The sequence below is a fragment of the Mercenaria mercenaria genome, chromosome 10 (genome assembly GCF_021730395.1).
Source record: "Mercenaria mercenaria strain notata chromosome 10, MADL_Memer_1, whole genome shotgun sequence".
NCBI lineage: Eukaryota > Metazoa > Mollusca > Bivalvia > Venerida > Veneridae > Mercenaria > Mercenaria mercenaria.
This window is the reverse complement of record NC_069370.1, coordinates 73,550,695-73,563,710: the sequence shown is the minus strand read 5'-3', so window position 1 is coordinate 73,563,710 and position 13,016 is coordinate 73,550,695. Positions and strand designations below refer to the sequence as shown.

The window sequence follows — 13,016 nt, the reverse complement described above, 5'->3', positions numbered from 1 at the left end:
ACGTTACAATGCTATTACAGGGAAGAGCAATTACAATGCCATTACTGGGAAGAGCAAGTTACAATGCCATTACAGGAAGAACAGGTTACAATGCCATTACAGGAAGAACAGGTTACAATTAGGGATGGCAACGAATATTCGAATATTTGTTCATGACACGAATATTCAAAATGTTTCACTACTCGAATATTCGGAAAAAAATATAAGATCATAAGAAATAAATAAAAACCAAATGAAAGAACCAGTATGTTCGTCTATCACATTTACCAAAATTCGGTTTCATATACCCGCGAAAAATGGCTTCTGTCGCTGTCAGACGTGTCACTTTGTATATTAGCGTGCCGAGATTGTACATCGCTATGGTGATGACATCGTACCCTGTAGTAAGTACCGCTAATTGCTTACCTTTAGAAATTGTATTGGTCCCCAATTTATGTAAAGCCCTTACAAATCACCTTGTTTTCGGTAGGTGCGAACAGCATGTAATTAAAAATCATCAGAAAGCGCTTGAATTAATGACTCGGATTTCAATCAAAGTTGTTTTAAGATGTATTTGAGTAAGGAAAAATGCCGTAAAGTGTTGAAAACAAGTCAAATGTGATAAATATTATCTTCATGTAAAACGGATCATTCTCTTGATAATAAATGCATTTCGTATAGAAAAAAAAAATAGAATCTACTCAATATTCAGACAAAGGGTAAAGTTAAGCAAAATATATCTTTTATTAGACTCCCCACCCCCACAGTCTTAATTTTACACCTCTTTTAATTGAAAATATTGTTCTTGCTATTACGTGAATCGACAGTCAAAATGCAAGCAATGCCGCCTGTCTTTTTAAAGTATTGCACGCGATCATCCGATAGGAAGTCGGTACATGTAATATATGTGAAAATAACCTTACTTACGGGAGGGCTACATCCATGTAAAAGTTATATGTAAATGAAGGCAAATAACAAATATTTTATATTCAAAAAGATGAACAAGCGATGAGAACGATTATTCAATCTTAATTCGCCAATGTCTGAATTACTTCCGGGGTAAACGAAAGTAGAATTAATGCAGATCGCAGCTAAGGGTACGATAAATTCATAAGATTTCGATTTGATTTGTTGATCATTTGATGACCGAATATTCGAATATTCGTTCGGAAGGTTGACCGAATATTCGAATACCAAAATTGCTATTCGTTGCCATCCCTAGTTACAATGCCATTAGAGGAAGAGCAGATTACAATGCCATTACAGTAAGAATGGGTTATAATGCCATTACAGGAAGAACAGGTTACAATGCCATTAGAGGGAAGAGCAGGTTACAATGCTATTACAGGGAGAACAGGTTACAATGCCATTACAGGGAAGAGCAGGTTTCATTGCCATTAGAGGGAAGAGCAGATTACAATGCCATTACAAGGAAGAGCAGGTTACAATACCATTACAGGGAAGAACAGGTTACAATGCCATTAGAGGGAAGAGCAGGTTACAATGCCATTACAGGAAGAACAGGTTATAATGCCCTTACAGGAAGAGCAGATTACAATGCCATTACAGGGAAGAGCAGATTACAGTGCCATTAGAGGGAAGAGCAGGTTACATTGCCATTAGAGGGAAGAGCAGATTACAATGCCATTACAGGGAAGAGCAGGCTACAATGCCATTACAGGTAAAACAGGTTACAATGCCATTACAGGGAAGTGTGTGTGTGTGTGTTCGGATTTAACGTCTTTTTTCAACAATTTTTCAGTCATATAAACGACAGTGTCTGCTTGTAGCAGTGAGCACAATGCCCAACTTTATAGTGCTGCCTCACTGGAATATCACGCCGTAGACACATGGCATGATACCCCACCCAGTCACATTATACTGACACTGGGCTGACCAGTCCTAGCACTATCCTCTTAATGCTGAGCGCCAAGCGAGGAAGCTACTAGTACCATTTTTTACGTCTTTGGTATGACGCGGCCGGGGATCGAACCAACGACCTCCCGCACTCGAAGCGGACGCTCTACCACTAGGCTACCGAGGCGGTATTACAGGGAAGAGCAGGTTACAATGTCATTACAGGGAAGAACACGTTACAATGCCATTACAGGAAGAACAGGTTACAATGCCCTTACAGGAAGAGCAGATTACAATGTCATTAAATTGCAAAATATTAACCGTGTTTAAAGTTACACATCTTTACAATACATGTACCCTATTTAATCACCCATTAAAACAGAGATTTTTATCAAATGTGTTGTCTTTTCTAGTGAGAAAATGTTACTGACCTAAAGTACTGCCAATTTTGAAGTAGATAAAGGAAAGGATCATCTTATTGTCTCATAAATACTGTACTTGTATAATGCTATTGATATTTACTCAGACAATATGCAAGATGTCTGTGATTTCCTACACATGTGATCACATAAACTAATTGAAATCTCAAACCCAATTATCAGAAATTATCCTTTGACAAAATCTTACCAGGTCTAGATCTGTATGTGTCTTGTACCTGATTGTACAAGTTATATTTGGAAAAGTCTTGTAATGATCTTCTTGAAGGCGGGGGTAGAAGTGGGGAAGGTGTGTATCGTCGACGACCACTATATGTTCTAGGACGTTTGTTTTCGTCATTAAGTAACTGTTCCCTCTGTAATATAAATGAACATAAAGTTCACAGTTACAACATTCACAGACATACGTACATAATTATATATATGAAATAATTTCTAAACTCTGTCTAATTTTACTCGTAGGACAAAGCTCATATGGTGTTTAAATTTGAAATACAACACAATCATGAATGTGTCCAAAATTATTGCATTTCATATCCATGCATAAGAATTACAGACAAAACAATTTAACTCTTTCTGGATCTTTGATGAAGAGGTGCGAAACTTATATGCACTATACACCATTCTGCCTCCTGATGGAATTATGTACAATGTATTTCCGAATTTTTTCCTATACAAAAAGGGAACAACCAAACTTTGATCTTCAATTATGAGACATCCACATATACCACCAGAAATTCGTAACACTTACCCGTATTTTGTCAAGAAGCTCCTGTCTCCGCAGCATTGCTTGCTGAAGCCTGGCTTGGTTTTCCAAATCATTGTTGTTGGTACCTGCATCAAATAAAACATCCATCAAAAACAAGACAGCCATTATGGTCATAGATTGCTAACCAGAGTTTCATATCTCAAACAGTTAACAATTTTTGTAAAGACTCATCTAAGAAACCTTTCTGCACAAATACTGTGGCATGCATATTGAGAGGCAGCCTTGCTTTTTATTAAAAATCAAGCTGGTGTAAATAATTTAAGGAGAAGGTCATTAAAGAAACATTTTGCATGAAGTTTTTTCAAAATCTGACTTAAAGTGGTTTGGTGATATTGTTTGAAAACTGTTATATATTAGCTCTGATTGCTGTGTTATTCAATGAATCAGAAAAAATTGAATAATCATGGTAAAGAGTCACTTAAGAAATATTTGTGTGAAATTATCTCAACATCAGGCTAGCAGTTTCTGAGAGAAAGATTTCTAAAGTATCTACTAAATACATATAAAGAAACGAGAGAACTCCCTCCAGTGGCCCAATGCCTTTAACAAATACGGTTATTCTCGTAAAAGATATAGGAAACAAAAGCTACCTAATGACAGTGTGCTTGACTTGAAGGCCTTCCACCTGATATTACCTTACACACAAAAGCTTTTTCATACTTTTCTTTGAAAATTTAAAATAGTCGAGCTAAAAACATACTGGTGAAAAAGGGCTTGACAAATTCTTTGAAAGCAACTCGACCTGCAGGACAAACTGCCTAGAATTCCTACTTGCCCAGTGCTACATTTTGTTCTCATCCAGCAATTCACTAAGAATACGATTATTTATGGACAGAGTCTATTTTAACAAGAGCTGTCCATAAGACAGCATGCTCGACTTTTCTCAGTGCTTGACTTTGAATTAGAGCTTTGCCAGTAAAAACTTTATAAAACTTTAACCAAAAAATTCTAAGTTTCAAGTCAAAAGCTGACTTATTAAAAACTTTAACTAAATAATTTTAATTTAAAAAGGGGCATAACTCTGTCAAAATTCAAATCAGAGTTATGGGGATTGTTTCTCTTGGTGTAGACTTTGATAATAACTAGATGTGTGTCCATAGGACACAGGTGCCCCCACTCCTGCCACTGTAACATGGTTTAATGACTCAGGTAAAACAATTTTTAAGATGTTTGCAACACAAACTTTTAAGAACCTTATGTGTATTTTTCACTTAGTTGGCCATAACTCTGGCCTAGCTGAGTAAAATCCTAAAGAGAACACTTCATAGGCTATAAAACTATCCTCTAATGTTCTATGATTCTAGGTCAAGTACATTTTAACATTTTTAACATACATGTTTCACAAACTTTTTTTTTGAGTAAGTCTGGACAAGAAGTCTGGTCTTGTGTAGTGAAATAATTACTGTAGGTAAAATATTTTCAGAGCTACGCGTGACAAAACATTAAAATGACAATTTTTCCCTAGGTCAGGGGCCATAACTCCTACAATACTGAATGAATCCAGACGCGAAACCCCAGGTGCACATTTGTACATGCTGACCAACATTCCTGTAAACTTTGGTGACTCTAGGTCAAATACTTTTGGAGCTACGCGCGACACAACATTAAAATGATCAATTTTTAACTAAGTCAGGGGCCATTACTCCTACAAGACTGAATTAATCCGGATGCGAAACCCAAGGTGCACAACTGCAAATGCTGACCAACATTCCTGTAAACTTTGGTGACTCTAAGTCAAATACTTTTGGAGCTACGCGCGACACAACATTAAAATGACCAATTTTTTACTAAGTCAGGGGCCATAACTCCTACAATACTGAATGAATACGGATGCGAAACCCCAGGTGCACAACTACACATGCTGACCAACATTCCTGTAAAGTTTTGTGACTCTATGTCAAATACTTTGGGGCTAGGCGCGACACAACACTAAAATGACCAATTTTTACAAAGTCAGGGGCCATAACTCCTACATGACTGAATGAATCCGGATGCGAAACCCCAGGTGCACAATTACACATGCTGACAAACATTCCTGTAAAGTTTTGTGACTGTAGGTCAAATACTTTTGGAGCTAGACGCAACAACATTTTCGGATGGACGGACAGACAGACAAGAGCAAATCTATATGCCCCCACCACTCATGGGAGGGGGCACAAAAAGTAGTAGTTCATGTAAGCTACAAACTTTGACAAAAATGGGCTTTTGCACTGGAATCAACGACATTTCACTGTTCACAACTGAATGCACTAAAGACGCACCTGGGGCCTCCGTGGCCGAGTGGTTAAGGTCGCTGACTTCAAATCACTTGCCCCTCATCAATGTGGGTTCGAGCCTCACTCGGGGCGTTGAATTCTTCATGTGAGGAAGCCATCCAGCTGGCTTACGGAAGGTCGGTGGTTCTACCCAGGTGCCCGCTCGTGATGAAATAATGCACGGAGGGGCACCTGGGGTCTTCCTCCACCATTAAAGCTGGAAAGTCGCCATATGACCTATCATGTGTCGGTGCGACGTTAAACCCAACAAAAAAAAAATAAAATAAAATAAAGACGCACCTACTGAATCCAATTGAAACTACTTTCATAAACCATAGTATATATGAGGGATGTTCGAAATGAATTGCTTATTTCTATCTGGAGACTTCAAATTTCAAGTTAACCCAAAAGGGCTCATTTCATGCCCTCGAAGTACTCGTCGTGGCTAGAAATGCAAAGTTTCAGCCAATGTATCCACTTCTTGAAGGCGTCACGGTATGTTGATTTGGGCACAGTAATAAGGTACTGATGAATGGCAGATCCAAGTGCCTGTCGGGACTGGAATTTCCGCCCAGCTATGATTTCTATTTCGGAAACAAAAAGAAATCACATGGGGCAAGGTCTGGGGAATACGGGGGGGGGGGGGGGGGGAGGCAAAACAGTTACTTTTTCTTTCTTCAAAAACGCCGTAACTATTGCAAAGGTATGAGCGGGGGCATTGTCATGTAGAAGACGGACATGTTTAAAACCAGTGGCAGGGCTTCGTTTCAGATAATACTTTTTCAGTTTCTTCAGTACTACGTCTTTGTAGTACTTTCCGGTGATGCTTTTGCCCTTTTTTCACCGGCACTTTATTGCAACTCCTTCACCAGAGAAGAAGATTGCATACAAATACAAATACTTTAGGGCTAGGCGCGACACAACACTAAAATGACCAATTTTTACAAAGTCAGGGGCCATAACTCCTACATGACTGAATGAATCCGGATGCGAAACCCCCGGTACCTTATTACTGTGCCCACAGCAAACGTTTGGCAATTATTGGGCGTTTGCTGTGTTAAGTGGCCCAGATCTTATTGCTAACCTTTCTGACGGGCTCAAAATAATGGACCCAGGTTTCATCACCTGTGACGACATTGGCAAACTGCTTTTTGTCATATTTTGGAAACATTTGAAGCAGCTTTTTGGCCACTTTAACCCGTTGCCTCTTTTGCTCATCAGTCAACAGATGTGGCATACATCTAGCAGAAATCTTTCTGACTTTCAAACGCTTCTTCAAAATAAGGTGAACCGTTGATAAGTGATATGCCTACCTTTCCTGCAATATCGCGAACTGTAAATCTGGCATCTCCTTCAATGATTTCCTTTATTTTGGAAACGATTTCTTTTACGAGATGCAGATTTTGGCCTACCTGATTTCGGTGCATTTTTGATGGACTCTACACCAGACTCAAATTTCTTTTTCCACCGCCGAACTGTGTCATAAGACACACAAGAAGGTCCATAAGCAGTAGAAAGTTCAGTCATCAGCTGCTTCAAAGAACAACCAAGTTTTGAGCGAGCTTTGATGTAAGCCCGTATTTCATCTTTCTTGTCGACGCTTCTACCAACCATTTTTACTACAGTGGTCAATGACTGCGTGTATTCAAATGGCAAATCTTATGTCTTACACTTAGTCTAACATGTACATTTATACACCATTGTGTAGGTATTAAATAACCCTATACAGGTAGGTATTGGTTTTTATCGTGCCCCACGTGGATATCAAGCTAGAGGACAATAAGCAATTCATATCGAACACTCCTCGTACTTTTTTGAACATTGACAAAAACAGTCCAAGGTGTTAATTTATATTTATCTGGGGTAGGTGCAGGACACGGAGAAAATTTTGATTCTATGGTTCAAAAAATGCATTTTTACTACTTCTGATATGAAAAAGTAGGAGTAATAGGAGGTTTTATAGAAAAGTAGGATAAAATAGGAGCACTTTCCAAAAAGTAGGAAAAAGTAGGAAAGCCTGCATTTTAAACATCAAACCAGAATTTCATTTTTCCCTGACTTTTCTAAAATTTCATTTTTCACTCACCATTATCAAGATTTCCCTGACCATTCACTGCCCTTGGAATAAAATAATTCTTCCCTGACTTTTCAAGGTAAGTGGCAACTCTGCATGACATTGACCAATGGCAAGACTGCATTCTTAGACTAGTCCAGCCTTTGATCATGAATCTAACCAATGGCAAGACTGCATTCAAAGACCAGTCTTGAAACCAGCTTTTTAAGAATTCCTTCAGCATTTACATGACACTTAAGAAATGTCGAGCACTTTGTGACTGTATTGCAGATTTTCTAAACAAACAGATGATAATTTAGTTTGCTAATTATCGCTAATATGGATAGACACAACATTAAAAGACCTGTCTTTCCTTTTCTCTCATCAGATTATGCAAAAATTATCTTGTAAAAAGAATTCAAACTTCCCTACCTATAATCATTCTCGGGTTAGGAAGTTTCATTGCTGTTACAATCACTGTAAGAATTCCAACAAAAAGTCTCAAAACTTTTTATAAAAAAAGTAAAATTATTTCATTTAACTCTTTCTTATGCAAAGAACTGGAATATTAACCATGGAGTGAAAATTCCAGCGTACATCTAAAATGTGTATGAAAGATACTAAGTATTTACTGACTTGGATCAAGAGGGTCAACATTAAACATCTTCTGATGACTTACTCTGGTATATGGTCTTATCTCAAAGAGCGGATTTAGCAGCGGTGTCCATCCACATGGGATCTAACAGATTTCTGACTTCAAACACAGACTTAGAAATTTTGTCAACATGTTCAATATGTCAGTCAGTACAGTCAAACTATTGGACCTTTTTGATTCTTTTAAAGTTCAGATGTACTTTCTGATGTACTTGTTACCTTGGTCGAAATGAAAGAATATAGTGCTAATAAACAGACAGAATAAACATTAATCAACCAGTACTTAAAATTTCCTGCACCTCATAAATAAGGTAAAATATAAGCAAAAGTTTGTATAGATATCCCTTTGTGGAATATGTATTTATCAGATTTTAGGGAAGATATATTCCATAGGCAATTTTAAGGCACTGGCCTTCAGATTTTTGCTAAAAATTTATCCTTCTTTCAAATTGAAGTTTGGTCATATTATGGACAATAGAATATAAGTTTTTGTTTCTAAACAATTTTAAAAATGCCAAATCAAGAAAAACAATGACTGCGTCGGAATCGAACCTGTACTGCCACAGCAATAAAAAAGTTTTCTGCTGTCGTTACCAATACCACTATAGGAGAGATCATGTTTGTATACAAATTCTTAGTATTTTCTATTTTTAGAACTGATAAGACATTGCTCGGATGAAGACGCCAAACGTCCATGTTTTTTTGTAAAAAGTGATGTTTTTCTAACGGCCTAAACTTTCTTAAAACAAAAATTATATAAATAATTTTTTAATCAATGGAAAGCTTATAATAAAACAAGCAATTTATTCATTAATTTTAATCATTATTTCGAAATAATATGGATTAATTATGCTTAATAACGCTTATCTTATAGTGTTTTTCTAAAAGTTTTGAACATCATTAAGCCGCTATTAAAATAAAATGTCATTTTAAACGGTTACTCATTGAAAAAAGATATTTTAATATGAAAATTGTAAGTACTTCAAAACTTTTTAAATTTTGAAAATCCATAAATGAGCGAAAAAGTTATTAAAATCTAAAGATTCTGATCCCATACACAAACGGTGTAAAAACATTGTTTTGCCCACCGCGAGATAAACAGATATTAATGCGTGATGTCACGGTGATCTCTCCTGGAGAGGATTTAGTGATAAATGCACATTAAACATAGATATTTATAATTGAGGCAATTTAGGCAATTTACCTCGAGTGAAGCGTTACAAACGCTTTTCGATTTTCATCATAAAAAGTAGTAAAAACAACTAATGTGTTTCCGTAACATATAGTCTGTCAGTAATTAAGTTTCAAATCATTCTTAAGAAATACAGCATCAATTTCCAGATATCTAAAATAATCTGTTTTTGTGTGTTTTCGAATGATCTGGAGGCCAGTGCCTTTAAGGAATGAGTTAATGCGAAGGTGAATTTGTTGTTAGTTGCAACATAAGCAGGGGGTGTTTGGTTTAAGCCTTTTAGATGAGATGGCAAACTTCCAAAACCAAAACAAAATATAAGAAACAAGTGGATTTAATATTGGTAGATGTAAGCATAAAACTGCTTATAATCTGATGCTTTTATAAGTATTATATAGTATAAAATCTGAAAATGAAACAGGTCCAAATGTTTGTCCTTCTGGCTTCTAGTGACCTTGACTTTGGGACTGCGCAATAGGTTCCTAAGCTTTAAAAATCAACATTCAACCCGAGTTTCAAAAATATCCTTCAAGAAGACGGGAAGTTCAGTTGTAGCCTTGACCTTGGGCAAGCAGTCTTTAAACAGGTCTTACTGTGATACTTTGATACAGACCAGCCTGAATCCCAGGGCTAAACTATTTGTCCATCAGTTTGAGACTTTGACCTTGGACTAGCTCAGTAGAAACAGGGATTCTGTAAGGCATCTTGATGAGTAAAATGTACAACTCACTCAGTTTCATAAATATCCTTTCATGGGGGAAACATGACAGGATTACAAGCACCACACATTTGACCTTCAGTTGTGACCTTGACTTTTGACCTGTGCTACAGGAACATGGGTTTTACCTAGAAATTTCAAAATGGAATTTCCTAAATATCCTTCAAGGAGTTAAGAAGTGCAGTTGTGGCTCTGACCACCTCAAACATGACATTCAACCAAACTGTTATCGACCTCTTATGACCTTAAGTTAGCACAACATGAACATGGGTTTTGCATGCAATTTTGAGGGTTGAGCTTTTAAGAAAAGGTCATAAATACCCTTCAAGGGTTCAGAAGATATGGATCTGACCAGAAATCTGTCAAACATTTTGAAACTTATTCTTTATAACATTCACTATAAATTTAATAAGGTCTGTAGCAACTGATACAAGATGAGACTCTCTCATTTACTATAAATACTAAACTTCAAAAGAGGGCCAATGTCAGACTGAAGTACAAATGATACTAAATGAACTTTTATATAATTCTTCAAACATCTGGATAAATCCAGTGACTTTAAATTAAATCCATATCTTTATCTATTAGCTAGCAACCCCTTACAGAGCAAAGTCCAAAAAGGCATTTATCTTCAAATTGACATCATTTTCGGATATGTGGCAGATTTCGCGCCTAATCCATTATATCAGTATTGATCTGATAAGTTAATTAACTTCAATAAATTCAAATTAAATTGAACTTCGCAATCAATGAGGTATACAACATTTGGATGTTTATCGATTGACAAATCCCGCAGAGGAGTTTACGTCACCGGGTATTGACTACCAAAAAATAGCTCTACATGCTTAGTGGACTTCTAGCAACAAGCAAAATAAACACTTCTTGACGGTAGAAGATTTATCAACACAAACTGTCATTCAAATCATCAACTTAATGTTTACCAAGATGATGAGAAAATAAATAGTTTGTTCTTTGTGAGGAATGTACAGTTCTGAAAGATTATAAGCTATTCTCATTATCTTCACATTTAGTATGTGTTAACCGATGATTCAGATCAGCATGACTACAGAACGTACAGACTAAAATGTTAGGGCAGCATTCTAGGGGAGAGAAATCATACAGGCTACATTGAATTTTTGTAAAATTTATTTAAGCATCTGGATAGGATGTGCTGATCACCTGATAGGGTTTCTCAATAAAGCTTTGGTGTTATCTTTTAAGAACTCTTGAAATGTCCATAAAGAAATAATCCAAGGTCCTTCATTGCATTTAAATTCACTGAAAACTACAAGACAGGGGTGTAAAATTCCACTCGCCCGCTCGCATTGGCGAGTTAAAATCTGGATAGGACGAGTGGATCTCGCTGTATACTCGACCGATCGGGCGAGTGGTTTTTACGTCGTAGCTTTAATGAAATTCAGAAATTACATCTTGAAAAACGTCAACAAACTTTAAGATAGTTCAGTTGCTACTTTGATTGACTGGAATTTACCCGCGAATCGTAAAGATATCAAAACGTCATGCCGGTAATTTTCCATTCCGAGAGCACGTGCGACCTGTCAAATTTACATCTCCGTTACCTTTGTTTATCAACACGTACACAAAAAACGGGCGTAGTGCATTCATTTTTTAACATTATCGCTTCAGTTTTTCAACATCGCTTGAGAAGTAATACAATCTTAATTCTACTAAGATTTCAATAAAATATCGACGGAATTTGATGAAACGGTCGACTTTTCATATAATCATTTGTTAAATTTCAAACAGCGCGATCTTAATTACTGATTTCTTTCTAAGTGAAAATAAGTGATACATACTATGGGCATAAAAATTCGGACTTTGACCAGAAAGAAAAAAAGACAGAATTAAAAAATCTTAAATAATGAAAAAGCTGCAGTATTTATATACATTGAGTAAAACGATTTTTTTGGTAAAAAGGTTTCTGTTAGTGCGCGGAATAGGGTACGTGACCTCGTGAACGTAAATAGAAATGTGGTTTTAAAATAAAACAAAATGATGTTGTTGCGTTTTTAAATAAGTTTTAAATGAATCTTTGTAGATCTACATGTATTTTTTTTTATAAAATATTCTTCTCAAACGATAATGTAAATTCCTTGAGGGCAAATAGGTACATGGCGCGAAAACTGTAATGTGACGTAATGCCATGACAATCTCGTGCAACAATACCGCTTTGATCTCCACTTCGATGTCATGATACCGAACACTTCTTTTAGCTCTTGAAAGGATGTTAATTGATGATGAAAAAGGCCAATTACTTAGTTTATCGACAGAATAATTACCGATGATCGTCACTTTTTTTTTCGCTTTCAAGAGGGTAGGTGTATGATGATTATTGTGTCCATATTTTTAGGACACTTTTCAAAATAATTATTTTTCGGGAAATAAGTCTTGAGAAAATGAAAATAACTGATGTTTAATACTATCCTGACACTTTGGGAAACTACGGTAGGGGTTAGACTGTGATTATTTTTACTATCAATGCAGTTATTATGGAGAGCAACTTGATGGTGGAGATGACAAAATTAGTGAAAGAAAAATGTCTGGTTTGAAAAGGAAATTTAAGAGTAACAAAAACGAATAATAAAAAGGAAACGTAGTGTACGAGCTATGTGTTATGTTTGAAATTTTCTTGTTGTATATAATACTCCTTCCATAAAACATGACAGTATTAAAATATTAGGGCGAGTGACTGTCCACTGAGGGCGAGTAGATTTTACTAGCTACTAGTCCTGCAGGGCGAGTGGTGTGAAAAAGAATTTTACACCCCTGCAAGAGCAATTTCCCTTTGTACTATGCAGGTTTCAAATATAGTGCTATAGCAAACGCTGTTGAATGGATCACATTATGGTTACTTAAATAACTGTACCTTAAATTCAGCGTAGAACAGAAACCAAGGGGCACCAAGTAATATGTTATGTTGTATCAATGGGTTTGATTGGATACCTTGCTTGTTTCCAGTATGCACTTTCCAGTTCAACTAAATGCACACTACATCTACACTAAAACCACATTACAGTACCAACTGAGTGTTCATAGTTACCAGGATATAATATCTACTGACTGTTGATTTAGAAAAATTCT

The 13,016-nt window shown here is 36.4% G+C and overlaps 1 protein-coding gene across 10 annotated transcripts in view; it reads right to left on the bottom strand.

The window, feature by feature from the left end:
- The window catches only part of LOC123561292 (uncharacterized), a 164,833-nt gene that overhangs the window by 136,933 nt on the left and 14,884 nt on the right, over positions 1 to 13,016 (bottom strand). For all 10 annotated transcript variants that reach the window (XM_045353558.2, XM_045353548.2, XM_045353560.2 and 7 more), the window contains exons 3-4: positions 3,025 to 3,107; positions 2,464 to 2,629 (exon numbers count right to left, since the gene is read on the bottom strand). In XM_045353558.2, the coding sequence (XP_045209493.2) occupies positions 2,464 to 2,629; positions 3,025 to 3,107 (249 nt within the window). The remainder of the gene's footprint in view (positions 1 to 2,463; positions 2,630 to 3,024; positions 3,108 to 13,016) is intronic.